We start from the raw sequence: 19,085 nt of genomic DNA, 5'->3' as shown, positions 1-19,085 counted from the left end.
TTCTCTTTCTCCTTTAAAGAAATATTTTCCCACAAAACTGAAAGATCTTGCCATAAATATAATTTTGGTATTTGAGAGATATTCTTGTTGATTTTTGATTGCTTTCCTTTTTGTTATCCAAGCAAGGAAACCGACTGCCTTCTTTCCCCAAAATTATGGGTATTTTGGAGACACTTACTCAATTCAAAAAGAGACAATGTACCATAATCTAGACATTTCTTGGGTTTGTTTCTTCCATTCTTTTTTTCTTCTAAGAATAGATAGTCTCTTTGCTGGGATTGGAATAATGATCATGATGGTGTGAATTAAGATTAATGATAAATGGCCTTAGCAAAGTGATGATGGTTATTTCTGATCCCCGGCTCTTTGAAGGGTCTTAATAGCCGTGGATTTTGAGTCATTAAGGGGATGTCTCTTTGGCATTTTGAAGGGTTCTTGCATACTACAAGCAAGAGTTATATCTCAGTAAACTAAGCTCACAGCTCCTTTATGCTGAAACCTATTTTAAAAGCAAATCTCTTCATTATAATCACAGAAAGTACTGAAATCCTGTGTCGAATGGAAATATGATCTTGTTGGTACAGCTATCATCCCAAGGGCAAATGGACTTTTACAGGCACACTTTTCTGTGCTGGCTGATTCTTCTCCATTATCTTCATATAATTCCCTAAATCACAGAATCTCTGATTTGGAGGGAACCACACTGGCCATTCAACTTAATCCCATCTCCAGAAGAGACCTCAGCTACATAACAGACCTAGAAAGTTGGTCTTCAGTCTTTGCTTGAAGACCTCTGATAATAGGAGCCTAAGAGCTGCCAGGATGACCTAATTTCAATTGAGAATTATTCTTATTATTAAGAAATTTTTCCTTACATCATACTTAAATGTACTTCTTTGAAACTTCCTCCATAGAGTATCTTCCCTGTGTTTCGGAGACCTTTCTCTGGTTCTTTATAGCACTTGAATTTTCCTGTTACCTTTCATTCTTAAACCCTAGTGGGCTAACCTCCTCTGTTGTTCATACGTAGATCCTTTTTTTTGTTTTTGTTTTTCAGTTAAGTTTACTTTTTAATAATAATTATAATTTTTATTTTTCAAAATACATATAAAAATAGTTTTTCATATTCACCCTTGCAAAACTTCTTGTTCCATATTTTTCTCCTTCCCTCTCCTAGAGAGCAAGCAATCCAATATAGTTTAAACATGTACAGTTCCTCTAAGAATATTTCCACATTTCTCATGCTGGATGAAAAAAAAAATCAGATCAAAAGGGGAAAAAACATGAGAAAGAAAAAAAAACCAAGCAAACAATAACAACAATCAAAAAAAGTGAAAATACTATGCTTTTATCACATTCAGTCTCCATAGTTCTCTCTCCAGATGCAGATGGCTCTCTCCATCACAAGTCTATTGGAATTGCCTTGAATCACCTCATTGTTGAAAAGAGCTGCGTCCATCACAGATGATCAACACATAATTTTGCTGTTACTCTGTACAGTGTTCTCCTGATTCTACTCACTCAGAATCAGTTTATGCAAATTTTTCCAGACTTTTCTGAAATCATCCTGCTGATTGTTTCTTATACAACATTATATTCCATTCCATCCCTATACCATAACTTATCAGCCATTGTCCAATTGATGGGCATCCATTCGGTTTCCAGTTTCTTGCCACTACAAAAAGGGCTGCCACAAACATTTTTGCACATGTGAGTCCTTTCCCCTCTTTTATGATCTCTTTGAGATACAGGCCCAGTAGAGACACTGCTGGCTCAAATGCTGTACACAACTTTATAGCCCTTTGGGCTAGTTCCAAATTGCTCTCCAGAATGTTTGGATCAGTTCACAACTTCGCCAACAATGGATCCTTAATGAGAGTTATTACATCTTTTTTGTGTATGTCATAATTGGCAACATGTTACAACCAGCCCTTTCATTGTCTTTTGGGTCAACTGAAATTTTAATGGCAGAATTCATTTCTGGGGAAAGATGGATGATAAAGAGATGGACTTTTACACCAGCAGGTAACCCATTGAAAGACCTATGGCGTTTCCCTAATGTCCAGATCAATCTCTTCCTCTTTTTAACTCTTAGTCAAGTTCACTGTCCTTTTACCACATCTATTCAAGATAGAGATGGATAAAAAAAAAACACTTTATATATGAATGAACTCAGTGGATGCCTGTCTAGTTCCATAGCATAATCTGGGCAATATATTGTTTCCTCTGTTAAATTTTTTAAATGTGGCTATTGGACCAAACTCCTTTACTGGGAGTTACCCTGTTTAATAATGAATATGACCTAGGGTTCTATTAGGTTGATGATGATGGCAACGTACCTACTGTTGCTGCTGCTGTAGGAATAATAGAAGCAGAAGCAGCAGTGGTGGTGGTGGAGAGGAGGAGGAGAAGGAAGAGGAGGAAGAAGAACAGTCCTAGAAAACTTTTGCGGCCTGAGGGTTGTTTCCATTCTCTTCTTTAGAAATCCTTTTTCCAGTTCAGGCGATCTCTCTCCTTGTTTCTGGAATGCCCTCCTACTTTCCTAATTTCTTCTCTCTTGTCAATCACTACCCGGTCATTTACACTCACTGATTAGCTGATTATACTTCATTTACAGTAACGGGCACCTCCAGCCATGCATTTGTGTTGAGCTCAGTTGTGGACCGCAGGCTGTTTTCTTTTATAAAGGGAGATTGGAGGGTTAATAAATAGCTAAGAAAATGGGGGTGGGATGATAAGTACACTCTGGAACACTGCCGGGTTGTCTTTGAAGACAATTTGACTTAGTCTTGGGATGACAGGGTTTAGAATAGGGCTTGGCACACTTTTTTGGCCCAGGCAGTTGGGGTTAGGTGACTTACCCAGGGTCACGCAGCCAGGAAGTGTTACGTGTCTGAGGTTAGATTTGAACTCGGGTCCTCCTGACTTCAAGGCTGCGCCACTGCACTATCTAGCTGCCCCTTCAGCAAATTCTTTAAATTTCTTGTGATGACAAGACGAGTCCAGGGTCTACCCAGCATCTCTCTGAAAGCATTTATTCTAAACTATTAGATGTCTTTCTCCTGCCCTCCCTGGTGAGAAGGGAGGAGGAAGGAGTCAGGGCTGACGACTGATGCAAATTATAAGGAATTCATCAGTAAAGGCAAGGAGGGACACACCGAGGGAGGAGAAGACGAGAGAAGCAAGAAGTGTCAAGTTCAAAACGAAAGGAATTCACCCGGGCAACCAGAAGCCACAGCGGCAGAGAGCAGGGCCGAGGGCCCAGGGAGGCGAGGGCTCGGTGAAATCTGAGAAAGGCAGAAAGTGTCCGGAAAGGATGGCAGACAAAGGAGCGCTGCCCTTTTATGGTGTTCGAGATGAGCCCTCTCCCTCTCAGCCAGCTATGTCCCCCGCCTGTGAGCCAGACAGCAACCTCCCCCTCAGATGCCTCAGCCCAGGCCCTCCAACTGCCCCTCACCCCAGAGAAAGCCGGGGCATCTTTATTAGATTTTTGTGATACGACATATCCCCTAGCACCAGCCCATTGTGAGAGCTTTCCAGAATTTTGGACCTGCCCGAACTCTCACACGAATCTCATAACATAAAAAAAGGAGAGAGAGGCCTAATTGTTATGAGCGGTCCCTGCCCGGGTCTCCAAAGAAGTTGTATGTACATAATAAGCGCTTCGTCTGTGTGTATCGATTTGAAACAAACCGAATAGTACATAAGGGAAAAGATTCAGGGAAAATGGGAGCGTTATTTTCTTTTGAACTCCAAAGTACACACATCTTTTCAATTCTTCCTTGACTAGACTCAGTCCCCCGTGGAGCTTCCTGGAAATGAGTCAAGAAGTTTTCAGTAGATTTCCACTGGTTTTTGCCTTTCAAATTTATGCTTTCATAAGCGCTCCGGTTTCCCTGCCCCTCGCCTCTGCCTTCTGGGGAGCCCGGCACCAGAAGAATGGTTGATGCTAAAAAAAAAAACTGTAGAGTCTGTTTCCCCAAACAGAAATAGAGACCATTTCATCGGACAATTCAGGGAGTGTGTGGCCTGGTCAACCGTCTGAGCTCCCTGAAGGGGGAAGGTGGCGCTACCTAAGCATGTGGAAAGGCTGTCCGCGACAGGAATTCAGGGGAGGAGAATGTTGGGTGTGAGAAGGCCCGAGTCCAGATGGAACAAATTGTTCCACTTCTTGGGACTTTGGCCACCTCATCTCCAAAACGAAAAGATGCGGGTTCTTGTGCAAGTACAGGTGGGACCAGCGGCCTTCAGCCTCGGCCGCCTCCGAGAGCCTTCGGTTCCAGGACTCGGTGATCTCGGAGGCACCTTCCAGCTCCCAGGTTCTTGGGTTATTCTTGTGTCTTTGCTTTGGCCCCAGAAAACGAGAAGCTTTATTTCTGGCTTCCTGCTTTCTCAGCTATTAAATCACTATCATGATCACTTTATGCTTCAAACCGATGAGAGAAAGAATTGTCAAAATGGAGCCAAAAGTATCGTGAGGGCTCATTTCATTAAGCAGTAATAGAAAGAATAGTGTAACCGATATGGCATCTTCGGACTATTTCCAGTAACGAGAAGCTGCAATGTAGTAATGTTATCCATATGGAAGGGGAAAGGTCGTTCTTTTAAAAAGATATTAAACTCCATAAATGTTGGTGATATATGTAGATATATATGCACATACACTCATATATAAAGTGTGTATACATATCTATGTCTATATTTATATATAATATGTATGTTTATTTTTTTGATGTCCCGTCATTTTTTCAGTCATGTCCAACTCTTTGTGACGCCATCTGGGGTTTTCCTGGCAGAGATGCTGGAGGGTTTTGCCATTTCTTTCTTCAGCTCATTTTACAGATGAGGAAACTGAGGCAGGCAGCGTTAAGTGACTTGCCCAGGGTCACACATAACCAAGTGTCTGAAGTCAGGATTGAACTCAGGTCTTCCTAAGCCGTCTCCAGAGAACACATGACCAGGAACATGTGTCCAGGGGGAACATACATGAGGGTTTATTAACATGGATCTCCCTGGTAAGGGCCACATCTCAGGGAAGCTGAAAACTGTTCCCCCCTGACCGGAGCTCCCTTGTGGTGACGTCACCCCACTGGGTACCCCCTCTTTGCTGGTTCTGTTAGCTCTGCTGGGCGGTTCTGCCGGTTTCCAGCTCTCTGAGCTGCTCGCTGCTGCCCTCCCCTGGGCTGCTGTTGCTTGCTTCCATCCCCTTCCATCCCCTGGGGCTTGGACCGGAGTCTGGAATCCCAGACTTACTTGACTTGAGGTTAGAAAATTGTTCTTCACTTATGTTAAACCAGAGACAGTGACAGTGAGCTTGACCTTGCATGTGGCAGCAGCTGGCTGGTTCAACCTCAAATAGACATTTGCAGATCTGTTAAAGAACCAATCAATGTTTGCTGTGCAAAATCAAAGTAAACTTTTCACCTAACTTGATAAATTGATCCTACAGGGATGACATCACTGTTTTTGAGCCTTTTTAAAAGTAAATTTAAACTTGATCTAGTCATGTTGAGCAAATCCCAGATCTCTCTGCTGGAAGCACCTCCAGCCCCAACTCTGTAACACTTCCAACCAAAATCATCTCACTCGCTGACAGGCCTCCAGCGAATGCCCGGAGCCCATTGGACCTGACAGCTCTTCCGCCTCTAGAAAGTTCTCACCTTTAGGAAAATTTTCCTTCTGTTAACTTCTATGCCCGGCTTCCTAAGTCTAACTCCCAGGTCCAAGAGAAACAAATCTAAAACCTCTTCCATATGCGCTAGCTCTTCAGATCCCTGTCACACTCCCAACCAAAAGCATCTCGCTCTCTGACAGGCCTCCAGTGAATGACCAGAGTCCACTCAACCCCAGGCAGCCCTTCCACCTCTACAGAGTTTTCATCTTCAGGAAAATTTTCCTTGCATCAAGCCTAAATTTCCTTCTGTACCTTCCATGCCTTGCTGACTAATTCTAATTTCCAGGTCCAAAAAAAACCCAAAATCTAAAACCTCTTCCATATGCGCTAGCTCTTCGGATCCAGAAGACAGCAATAGAATTCTTCTTCTTTGACCCAACGTTCCTTTCAGTGTCTTTCAGCCAATCCTTATGCAGAACATAAATGTGACTTAATGCTATCTGTCATTATATAAAATGAGCTCTGAGGCCACAGGATCTTGTTCATTCGAGCAAGAGGGACAAGGGTGCGAAATAGCAACTAGAGAATCCACAGGGCAAAGGTAGAAATTTGGGTAAAAGAGTAAGTGTTGGAACTGAAAGAGAGACAGAGTGAGAAATGGCATTTGGAAACTGACTTCTAACTTCTCCTCTAACTCTTCTTCTAACTTCTCTTACTAGTTACATGATCTGAAGAAAACCTCGTAAACTTTCAAACCTTCAGTCTCTCTATCATTACTTAACTACAAGGGGTTACTGTTGCCTTAGTACTTAACCCTGTACCGTTTGCCCCATGGGGAAGGCGCCCCACCCAAGAGGAGAAGCATCTGAGAAGCTGGCAAGCTCTAGCCAGTTCTCAGAAAGCAGGCTGCCCTAGCCCTGTGGGTATCAGCGATTGTTAGTCTAGGGTGTTGAGGGGGTACATCCCCTTCGATTCTTGTATCTTTTCTATGATTAGCCCCTCCCTACAGTTTTCCGTAGTCTGTTCATCTTGTCTTATTTTACTCTTATAGATTCTCCTGTCACCAATATTTATGACTCCTGACATCTGTCTACCCAACTATCAGGTGAAAATTACTTGAATGAAATCGAGATTGTTACCCTTGAGCCTTTCCAGTCCCGTGTGAATAGATGCATCTTAGCCGAAGGGCACTAAAGCTGTCCCCAGCTGACATGAGAATTGATGAATCCAACTATCCACCAGAACAAAAACTAACTTAGCTTATCCCCTTCTCTTTCTCTCCTTTGATTGTGACAAGCTTGAAATCAACACACCAATCTCCTCGAGACAAATCCAGAGCACTTCATTAAGCTCATGCTCTTCTCCTCCTCGGCAGTTTAAACTCTAACTGTAAACCCACCATCTGGGTGGGATCCAGGCCAGGACTTCCAGAAGCATCTCAGGCATCAGGCTGGCAACCAATAACTCCACCCCCAGGGATTTGGGGACATGTAGTTCTCATGAATTGTGCTCCCCCAACTTGAACTGAGTTTTACCAAACCAATTTATTTGTAAAAATAATTCCTTTATTATCTATTTTTTTGATAGTCATTTTAGGAGGATCATGGATTAGACAAATGATTAAAGAACTGATTGCTTTTTTTAATTTTAATCATTAAAGCCCAAACCAATAACTTGGCCTCCCAAAGCGCTTTTTTTCACATAATGAACATGAAAAAGATATTAAGATTAAGATATTAGTTTGTTGATGGTATAATGAATTTCCTCTTTGAAGTACCATATAGACATACTCTTTTTTTCACCTTCTTTTAAAAATTATTTATTTATTGAATATTTTCCCCATTTATATTCAAAACAATTTTGCTTACATTTGTTTTTAAGATTTTTGAGTTCTAGGTTCTTTCCCTTATCTGGACCTACAATTCAGAAACAACATGTGAAATTATGCAAAACATTTCCATTAAAGTCAAGTTTAGACATAGTGAGTTTTTGGTTAATAGTTTTAGAATGACACACTCAGATCACTTTTATCACCAGAGTATGAACTTTTGTGGATATCACTTCCACATATGGATTTTGTTTGAAAATATCAATTTTCTTTCAGGACACAGAATTATTTACAGAAAAGATGTTGATCCGAGTTTGAGAAGGAAATTGCTCACTAAGGAGCTCCCTACAAACAATGAAATGGCTATCCCAGTTTAAAAAACAAATCCAAACTTACTTTAGTATTTGTGAGACCATTCCTTTTTATTCCTTTCACAATATTAAAGGGAGCGAGAACACTTTTCGCTAAATATATACAGCTTAGCCCTTTCTTCTGGTTCCTGAGACCCAAGTAATTTTTTTCAGATTCTGAGGTGAGATAGTTTGGGATCAAAACAAAATTCTTTTTAAAATTGAGTAGGAGGAAATAATGAGAAGAAAAGAAGAGAGATGAAAAAGAGAAAGAAAAGAAGAAGAAAGGATGATTAGATCTGTCTGTTGTGATATGGGAACGACCTACCATTGGCTGCTCAGACTTGTAGAATGGATCTCTTCATGGGAGCGGATGATGTTGACATGAGGAGACTGAGAGGCAGTTGCATTCTCTGACCTCTCTCCTCTTCCCTCTTGCCTCCCATTTATTTCATTCCCAATCCACAAGGAACATCTGTGTCAGTAAAGGCTGCTTTGCAACGCCTTCAAGTTTATGATTTACAGCTGTGGAGGCTCTTGGAGCATTGACCTGCCCCTTCACCCAGGCCTGGTCCTTAATGTTTGTTTATACTATGTAAGAGCTTCCTAAGTGACTTCCCTGCCTCCAGGCTCTTCCTAGCTTTTCTCCATTCTCTTTTCTTAATATTCAGTCTTATTTCACTTCCATATCTGTATTGTCTCCCATCCATTCCACCTCCTAATTAAGAAATCTTGAAAAACAAAATCCCTGCTACAGAAACAGGAAGAGTGAAGGGAAACAACATCCTTCACTGGTCTTGTGTGCACACATAAAGCACTTATGTGTGGATGTGTGCATGGATAGGATTAGTCTCAATCTGTACTTTAAGTCCATGACTTCTCTAGGGATACCACGGAATGCCACTGTGCTGTAAGAAATGACCCAAGGGCTCCATTTCAGAGAAACCTGGGAACTGATGCACAAAGTAAAGTGAGCAAAAAAAAAAAGCAGCAGAACAATAGTTACAGTAACAGCAATTTTGTATGATGAGCAGCTTTAAAAGAATTAGGAAATCTGGTCATTGAAATAACCAACCACAATTCCAGAGGACTCGAGATAAAACATGATCTCCATCCCTAAGTTCAAATTCTGGCTCAGATACTTACAGCCTGGATGACCTTGGGCAAGATGGACCCTTCTGGACCTATTTCCTCATTACAAAATGAAGGAGTCAGACTAGCTTAGTCTCTAAAGACCCTTCCATCAGTTGGTCAATAAATATTTAAGATCGGAACAGAAGTGAGTGCAAGGGATAATGTTGTAAAAAATTACCCAGGCATGGGTTTTGTCAATAAAAAGTTATAATTATGAAAAAAAAAAAACAAAAAAATAAATATTTATGAAGTACCTACTATGTGCCAAGCACTGTGCTGAGCATTTTGCTCCAAATGTATGATCCTGTCAGCATAGTGGAAGGCCCCAGGAGTTTAAATAGGGGGGAGATATTTAATTATCCTATGACCCACATGCTGTGTGGAAAATTTCTCTGGGATGGTAGAAAGAAGTAGTTAGTGAACCCTTAGGAAGAGACAAACAGGAGTGATTGCTTTCATTTTAAAGAAAAATCAACATCCAAGATCATCATCATTATTAATAATCACAACAATATTAATGAGTGGTCTGTGTCTGACTCTTTGTGACCCCTTTGGGGTTTTCCTGGCAGAAATCTTGGGGTAGTTTGACATTGTCTTCTCCAGTTTATTTTATAGGTGAGGAACTGAGGCAAAGACAGATAACCTCTGACTTGATCAGAGTCACCCAGCTGGTGAGTATCCGAAGCCAGATTTGAACTCAGGTCCTCCTAAATACAGACCCAGTACATCGTTCACTGAACCATCCAGCTGTCTACTTATATAGCATTTTAACATATGCAAAGTAGTTTATATGTTAAGCCATTTGGTCCTTACATATACTCTTCTCCATTTTACAAATACGTACACAGAGTCAGGCAGAAGCATGACTTAAGAAGTCACGGGATGATTTCTCTGCTTAAAATTGGGCCATGTCAGGGTGACACGGCAATCGAAGGCGCTACTGGATCCTTAGAGGCTTGGACCCTCACAGGAGAGAACTGGCAGTCCTGCAGCCAGCTACGCTGCCCGACCAGAGCAGTGCTCATTTCTGGCCTTCAGATTTTAGCGACGGTGTTAGGGGCTGACTGTGCAGTTCCCCTGGAAGGACATGAGACCCAGAGAAAATATATGACCCTCAGGTTGTTCCGGGTCTCATGTCTTTCCAGGGGAACTGCACAATCAGCCCCTAACAGGACGGTATTGATGAGCTGGAGGGCATCCAGAGGATGGCCCAGGATGCTCGAGATCCTGTTATATTATAGCCCATCAGTAGCCCTTCCTAAGACCAGGCCCTGTGCTAAGAGCAGGAAATATGAACATAAGAAAGGGAGAACAATGGGGAGAATTCCTCAAGGAAATTAGATTCTCATGTAGAAAAGGGGAAATGTGAGCTCATGGTAGAGAGCGTCCTGTGGAGATATTTCAGCCGAGCAGCCTGAAAAAAAAGCAAAGCAGGGACATCCTGAGCATCCTCCTTCAAATGGAGCTTCTAGGAGGAACCAGCCAATGGAGGAGAGAGCCGTGAAAGGGTCCTTCCAATGCACGGAGTAGAGGAACATATAGGAGAGTGAGCCTCAGGTTTGGCGATGGATGATCTCAGTTTGATTCCCGGTCCTGCTACAGGAGCACACAATGAGGTCCTCCTTGTCCTTATTTTTAAGTACTTCTATCGTTTTGATGGTTTGTTTCGATCATTATAATTTTGCTCCTGTTTTAATTTCCAGTTCTTAGATGCATGCCTTTTTCTCGGACTTCGGTTACTCTGGGCTAGGTGGTGAAGTTCAAATCTGGCCTCAGACACTACTAGCTGTTTGACCCTGGGAAAGTCAGTTACCTGCTATTTGCCTCAGTTTCCTCAGCTGTAAAATAGGGGAAAGCAGACTTTCCATGGTACAAGGATCAAGTGACTTAACATGGAAAGTATTTTGCAAATCTCCAAGCCTTTCAATGCTAGTGTCAAGATATAAGGAAACACCATGTTTTCCAGAATGGAGGCCCAGTGAGTAAAATGTGAGCTTGACTTAACAGTAGTCCTTTGCACAAATCTTCTGGATGATCTCTGCCACAGCAGAACCCCAGAACTGTTTCGTAGAATTACCGTATTCTTTGAGCTCAGACAAGCACCTGCTGCATCCACGTTCTGGTAATGAAGTCCTACTAGGAACCAGACTTGGGGCATTGTTGCTGTGACCCCTCATTGTCGGGCTACTGCTCACTGTGTAACCATTGCTGTGACTGCTGAGATTGACCACAGCAAATCAGGAACCCTGCTAGGGGACAAGCCCCAGTACCTGTGTCTGCCCTGCCTCCTTAGCTCCATTTCTCTCACTTTGAAATTAAACTTTTGTTTGATTTCTGACTCTTCTATTTATGCTTTGAGGCTATTTTAGTTTTCGGATCTTTATTTTTAGTTGATTTTGTTGATAATTTAGGAGGTTTTTACTTTGCCTGTTTTTAGTTTGGGAGAGCAAGATCATCTCCAAGTGGTGATTGCACTCTTTAATTTAGAAAGTATTCTATCTTGGTGGTACATTTCCCTTTTGGTACCCAGCATCATCACTACTATACTGTGCAATGGTGGAAATGGTACTAACTCCTCTGGGCCTTGTTTCTTCCTTTAAAAATGAGGGGGTGAGAGGTTAAATAGATTATTTTTCAGATATATTCCAGCTTAAAAATCTTTAAGTGTCTGAGTAATGCATTATGATTAATACTGTAGTGCGAATTTCTTTAAGTTTCTCTCAAGCTCAGTATGTCCAAAACAAAACTCATTATCTTCTCCCATAAATCAACCCTTCTTCTGAATTTGCCATCACTATCAAAGTCCTCCCCATCTTTCTGGTCTCCCAGTACCTTCCTCAGCATCTTTCTATCACTCGTCCCACATATCCGCTCGGTTGCCCAGTCTTGTCCTTCCCACATTCACAGCATTTCTCACCTACTCCCTTCTCTCTGCTTGCCTGGCTGCTTCCCCCTAGTGCAGTCTGGACCACCGCAGTAGCCTCCTAATTGGTCTCTCCTCACCCAATCTGTTCTCCTCAGAGCTGTCAAAGTGATTTCCCTAAAATACAGGTTTTGCCCCTGTTGCTTACTCACTAAACTCCACTGATTCCCTGCCATGGGGAGAATCAACAGTAAAGTCTCCTATTTGGCCGCCTCCTCTAAACAACCAGTCCCTCCCTCTATTTCCAGTCTTCTAACAAGAATTTCCCCTCGGTGCTTTCTGTAATCCAGCCATATTGACTTCCTATTCGTTACACAAAAGGCTCCCTCTTGCACTGGCTGTTTCCCACACCTGGGAATATATCTATATCTATATTTATATAGAGATAGATAAATAGATAGATATCTATAAGGTACAGGCTAGCTCCCTGGAGGGCCTCGGGAGCAGCCAGAGTCAGGATAAATCAAAGTCCTTGGTCTTTAGGGGGAGAAGTGAAGGAAGCCCATAAGCTGCCAAAGATGTATCCTGGCTTCTGGAGTCCGGATTCTCCAGCCTCTCTCCTCCTCTTCCTGCAGCCAAGTGACTCTGACTTCTCCCCACCCCCTCCAATCCTTGCCTACAATTATCTTACTACCAAACATTCAGCAAGCACCAATGGTGAGGAGAGCCATCATCCAGATATGTGCTAATAGAGCCATTGTCTCACATGGAATAAGTAGCATTAAGTGCTCTCTTGTCTGATTCAAGGACAGATTCCAGAGTTTCAGCCCTCTACATAGACCTATCTATCTCTATATCTACATATAGAGATAGATAGATAGATAGATAGATAGATAGACAGACAGATAGATATCTGTATCTATTTTGTTTCCCCTGTTAGAGGATAAATTCCTGGAAGATGGGCATTATTTTCCCCTTTTCTTGTGTTTTCAGAACTCACTAAGAACCAGGGAAGTAGATAATAAGTGCTAATTAATTAATTGACAAGAAGAGTCCGAGATAAGGCTCAGGGAAAGGTGACCCTGCTTCCAGAAGCCACACATGGCAAAGTCACCAGAAGCCTAAGAAAGAAGGTGTGAAGTTAGGGGACAGGTAAAGCATCTCCCCCCTAAAGAACTTCCAAATACAGCCTAGATGATGGACAGAGCTTGCTTATAGGAGCCAGCGTCTCGCTTTGGGGTCAAGCAGCTGTTGGACAGGGTCCCAGTGGATGGTCCTCGGGGCCGGCTGGCAGAACAGGCTTGCAGGTCTACAAGGTCTGGCATGGGTTCCAGAGCTCCATCTCCTACACTCCTTGATCACTCCCTCGCTTTCTCTCATCTCCCACCCAGAGGCTAATGATAGCCATCTTCTAGACCAGAGGCAGGCTTAGATGGGGCATGGAGAAAAGGAGAAGGGGGAGAGAGAGAGAAAGGGAAGGAGGGAGAGAGAGGGGAGTGCAGAGAAGAGAGAGTGGAAGGAAGAGGGGAGAAAGGAAAGGGAGAGAAAGTGGGAGGGAGAGAGAAAAAATTCGAGGAGAAAAGAGAAGAGAGAATGGGGGGGAAGAAAAAGGGGTGGAGAGACATTGGAGAGGAAATAGAGAGAGGGAAGAGAAGAGAGACTTGCTTTGACTCTTCTGTCCCCACTAGTTCTAACTAAGAAGCCAATCAGAAATCCATCTCTTCCCACCCCAGACTGACGGTGTAGACCCCGGGGACAACAAAAAGTTCCTGGGTTCGGGGCATTGTTCAGGCATTTCTGCCAGCACAGAACGGGTGCCCGGCTGCTGGGCTTCCTGCCCCTCACTCTCACTGACCCTCGTGCCCATTGTGCTTTCAGCTGAGATACTAGAGCTGGCCGGGAACGCTGCGAGGGACAACAAAAAGGCCCGCATCGCGCCCAGACACATCCTCCTGGCAGTTGCTAATGATGAGGAGCTAAACCAGGTAGGTCTGAGATGAAAACAGTCGGTGCCCAACTTGCGAGCATTGCAGTGCCCACCCAGGGGGTGCCGCTGGTCAGAGACACATTCCACAGAGCCACAGTTATCTGACTTAGATGATGCAGACAGAAATAACAGAAGTCTTGGAGCCCCCCCCCATTCTGTTTATGGCACCAGCATCCTCCCATCCCCCCGAGCTGGGAAACCTCAGAGCTCCCTCCTTCCCTCCAGGGCCTCTACAAGACCACCCACACAGGTCTCCTCTCAGAGGCAGCACCCAGCCCTTATTCCTCCTCCCGGAACAATCGCTGGCCCCCTACCACGCTGGGCCTGCAGCATCCAGTGGGGGGCTCCTCAACGTCCGATTCAAGGGCCATTCGGGTCCCTCACGGACAGCTCCAAGCCAGCTTTGCAGCTTCATATCTCATCCTGTTTTAAAGGCTGGCACAATGCTTCCCTTTTTGGCTGAAGCCTTTTCACCTCTTAAGGGAGCTGCACACCTCGGCAGTGAGTGATGCAGTGCGGAGGGCAGCTCCGAAAAGCATGTTCTTTTCCTTAAATACATCTAAAGCATTGTATATCCAAAAAAGCGCAACTAACTCTCTATATAAATACAATAGCCTAGGAAGTACCTCAAGAATCTGTGATTCTTTGGTCCCAGTGCTTCTCCCAAGGGCACGGGTTAGAGCCCCTCCATTTCCTAACAGATTTAGGTACTGCTTTGGCTGAAAAACCCATCACCTGGTGTCCAGCTGTCTGAAGATCGGCCCTCCCCACTCAGACAGTCACACGCCAGACCCTGAGCACTAACTCAGTGGCTTTCCTGCTTTGCAAGGCATGTTACCTAAGTGCACACACTTAGTGACGATTCCTCAGAACATCCAGCCGGGTGCCTTCTCAGGAAAGGGAAACTGACGCCCAAGAGGGTTAAATTTCTCCTCCAAGGTCACACAGGTAGTGGGCCGTGAACCTCTGACACTCTCGCGGGGACCCTCTGCCCCAACACCGGCTTAACTGGCCCAAGATCCCAGAGTCTTCCTCAAAGGAGACTTTAGTACAGACACCCCCAATCGTTTGTTAATTTCTCCGTGGACTAGTGATCGCCGTAAGGTGGATGCTCCTTCCATTGGTGCCTTTTTCATTTGGTTCAATCCTTGCCTCTCCATGAATCTGCCATAAGGATCCACCCAGTATCCTGGCGGCTTTCCTCCTGTTCTGTCACTTCTGGGGTGTTGATTTTATGTCCTGTTTGATGCCATTTTTCTCCATGTACAATCATTACCCCTGGTGACCCACTGCAAGCCCACCGATACCCACCATGCTTTTCCCCATCGCTTTTGATGGCTTGCAGATTTGACCCATAGAAACAATATGTTAATAATGACAGAATTGTTTTGCTATTTCCTATAAATGCTTCCTTTAGTTACAAATAAAGCTATGTATACAAATATATACACACATATATATAATAATAATAAATAAAACATTTTGCCTTGAAATGTTTATACATTTCTAGATACCCTGGGTATTTATCTGTAGTTTCTTTGCCCTGGTTATTTAGAAATAATTTATCTGTATAAAAGCTAAGATTTATATAGCGTTTAAAGGTCTGTAAATCACTTTACATAGAGAATCAGTGGATGTGCATGTTGGAAAGGTCCCCAGTGACTGTCGATTCCAAACCACACATGAAAAGAATCTCCAGTACAAAAAAAAATAGGGAGGGAAAAATGGCCGCCATGAAGTAGCCCATTCTAATGGAAGGTTCTTCCAAATGTTAGGGAACCTAATTTTCCACAAGGCAGCCTTTGACATCTCTCTTATTTACCCTCAGTCTTTTCTTCTGCCAGCCAAACATACCCAGTTCCTTCCATCAGAACTCCTGTGTCAGAATCTTTAGGTCTTCCACCATCTTGGTGGTCCACCTCTGGACAGCACTCAGAACTAGATGAGGTTTGGTGAGCCCAGCAGTGGGGCACTTAGCTCCCTGTTCCTGAAGGCTCTGAACTGCTCTAGTCCAAGATGCCCTTTACTTTGTCTGTCCCATCATGCCGCTGGCTCACCTTGAGTTTGTGGTCCTCTAAAACCCCAAGATCTTTTCAGAACATCTGCTGCCTCTCCACACTTCCTCAGTGAAGTTAATTTTTACACTCAAGCGCACAACTTTAATCTTATCTATTAAATTTCATCTTATTCCATTCCCAATTCTCCAACCTTTTGGATCCTGACTCTGTCATCCACTATTAGCCATCTGTCCAAGCTTTGCATCATCTGCCAATTTGATGAACGTGCTTTTTATGCCTTTATCCAAGTCATTGACAAAAATGTCACAAGACAAGTACAGACCCCGAGGCGCGCCACTGCCGACCCGCCACACTGACACCGAGCCATTAACAACTTCTCTTGGAGTCTGGCCATTCAGCCCGTTTTAAGCCCATATACTCCATCTTCTCTATGAGGATACTGTAGTTCCCCACTATCCTGGGATTTCCTCTCCCAGCTTCCATTGCCCCTGGCAGGCTGGGGACCCCAGAAGTCATTAACTTCTCCTCCTCTCAGGGTTCTAGGGATAACGCTGATAAACTGGATTCAAAAGTAGCTTACTGTTTTATGTAGTGGAACCCTTGTTCTATTCAAGTGGTTCATAAGCCCCCTTCGATATGCTCCCCAATGATTATCAAAATGAGCCAACTAGAGTTCGTTAGCTTTGGAAAGAAGCTTTTCTTAAGGGGACATAATGAGAACACGTTAGTACAAAATCAATCCCCTCTCAACAGTCTAGGACATATTCTTCTTTTGTGTGTCTGTGTGTGTGATACACACATGTATACACAAAAATGTTTATACTTATGCATTTATGTGTCTGTGGATACACACACACACACACACACACACACACACATATATATGCTGTATACATACACACATAGTGTCCCAAGGGTCTTGGTACAATTATAAGCTTTAAGAATATAGACAAATATAGATTCCATACTTATGTCTGTCTGTATGTAGTTGCATATCTATATCTATAAGCAGTATATACAGATATAGATAATACAAACATATAGAGATATAAATAGTAAATATAGATATACTATAATATAGACAGATATGAATGGTATATATAGATTTAAATAGTATATATATATATATACATAAGTATAATAGTAAATATAATCATAGTACAGTGTACACTATAGTATACAGATATAAATAGTATATACTGTTATAGTTAGTATATATACATAGCTATGGATGTCAGTATGGATATATCTCAGTATAGACATACCGTGTTTTTCCGATAAGACGACACTGTCTTATTATTTTTTTTGGACAGAAAAAACACCAGAGGGCTTATTTTCAGGGGAAGGCTTATTTTAATGCTTTCAATGGCGCCAGCAAGCAAATCACTGGGGAAGAACAGGATGACGCGCTCACTGCTGCAGCTCTGATTGGATGCACTCGGAGCGCGGCATGCGTTTCACTGGGGGGGCGGGGAGGGGGGAGAGACGGTGCATACAGAGGGTACCGTAATGTAGCGTGTAGTGTAGGGGATCACCTTCACTACAGTAGCAATCTCAATAGGGCTTATTTTCGGGGAGGGCTTATTTTAGAGGAATCTTACACAGTAAGGGGAGGGCTTATTTTCGGGATAGGTCTTATTATCGGGGAAACACGGTAGATATAAATGATCTATATGGATCTAGATAGTATATGTTTATGTAAGGACATAGAGATATGCAGACACACAAACACACTCACTTTCCTGGGGAAAGTGGTCTCGAATTTTAAAAGGGCAGGTAGCAAGGGGAACTCGCAGCAACCTTTCTCCCTTTGCTGGAACTGAGAGTCGGAGCCTTGGTGCGGGCTTAGAGCAGCTCCCTCACCTGGGTCGGCCCCTGACACAGATGCTGCATCAGCAGGGGTGCGGCTACCAGCATCAGCAGGGAGTCTTTGAGGGCTCATCGTCTGGCTCTCTCCTCTGCCTCTGCAATGGTGCTTCTCTGGTCCCCCCCGGGCTGGCCAGCTGCTGGGTGGTGGGATCCCACACCAGCCCGCTCTGCCTCCCTCGTGCTGACTGGCTCTCTTGCCTCAGCCCCAAGCCGTTCCCGACGTGGCACCTGCTTTCGTTCGGTGTCCTGGCAGGTCCTCGTTTCTCCCAAAATGATGAAGGCCGGCCCGTAGTTTACATCTCTGACTGAGCGCTAAGAACTGTGCACGCTGATTTAGCTCTTTGGTGGGTGATTGTGTAACTTTGTCACACCTGACATAAAGCAGAGGAGAAATGTCCTCTTGCTTCTTCCACTAGCAGGAATTCATTCACCAAAAGCTTTAATCCAAGTAGCCACATCACCTCCCAGCTCAGTCATCCCATCAGAAAGGGATCCTGCCGTCCTGCAGGGTTCCCAGCAGCCCCAGGGGCGTTTCATGGGAAGTGTCCCATCTCCAACAGTTACACTCCCTGCAGGCCTTAGGAAGCCAGCAGGGCCAGTTCCTCTTTACTCCAACCTCAGCTGTTGTCCAGTTTTTTGGCCCAGAATCATTATTTTGTTGGCAAAGGGAACCCCTAGGGGAGCGATGCCCTCGGTGTCCGGGGGTGACTCCTGGTCAGCAGAGCGAGGGTCTTCCCTGGCCCCACAGACCCTCCAGCTTGTCCCGAGGGTGGAACAAGAAGCCCGGCCTCCCTCGCCAAGCCCAGCCTTCTGTCCATGGTTATCTCTCGTCACACTTCTCAGAGAGACCAGTCAGTAAACCCGCTTTGTGTCAGGCCCTGTGCCGACAGAGGTGAAGGAGGGTCTCGTGTCCAGAATCCTTGAGCGGCTCCTAGGCTCCCGTGTCTCCCTCGTTTCGCATTCTGGCCACGGGCCCAGAGGGTCTTGGTAACAGGGAAAGAGCAGTGACAGGTCAGTGAGGATACAGACATTTCAGTTATGGAAGTCGTCGGCTCTTTAGAGAGGCAGAGAGTAGCTCGTGGACAAAAAGGTGCTGCACTGGGAATGTCTGCCATGCTCTCTCCTGCCCTTTGTCCCTTCAGCTCCTAAAGGGAGTGACCATTGCCAGTGGGGGCGTCCTGCCCAGGATTCATCCGGAGCTGTTGGCCAAAAAGCGGGGGGCCAAAGGCAAGTCGGAAACGATCCTTTCCCCTCCCCCAGAGAAGAGAGGGAGGAAATCGACTTCAAGCAAGAAGGGTGGGAAAAAAGCCAAAGCCGCCAAGCCCAGGACATCCAAAAAGGTAAACTGAGAGCCCCGAGGTGGGAGAGCCTGGCCAGCTGAAAGGCTGGCGTCCCTCAGGACTGGGAGCTGGAGAAAGTAGC

General features: G+C 44.2%; 1 protein-coding gene across 1 annotated transcript in view; it reads left to right on the top strand.

Moving 5' to 3' along the window:
• Nucleotides 1-19,085, top strand: part of LOC127552088 (core histone macro-H2A.2) — a 59,910-nt gene that overhangs the window by 26,676 nt on the left and 14,149 nt on the right. The window contains exons 3-4 of the mRNA XM_051982547.1: nt 13,668-13,774; nt 18,806-19,003. Of these exons, the coding sequence (XP_051838507.1) occupies nt 13,668-13,774; nt 18,806-19,003 (305 nt within the window). The remainder of the gene's footprint in view (nt 1-13,667; nt 13,775-18,805; nt 19,004-19,085) is intronic.

This window comes from Antechinus flavipes, chromosome 2 (genome assembly GCF_016432865.1).
Source record: "Antechinus flavipes isolate AdamAnt ecotype Samford, QLD, Australia chromosome 2, AdamAnt_v2, whole genome shotgun sequence".
Classification (NCBI taxonomy): domain Eukaryota; kingdom Metazoa; phylum Chordata; class Mammalia; order Dasyuromorphia; family Dasyuridae; genus Antechinus; species Antechinus flavipes.
The sequence above is the reverse complement of the archived record's forward strand: the minus strand, read 5'-3'. Positions and strand labels throughout refer to the sequence as shown.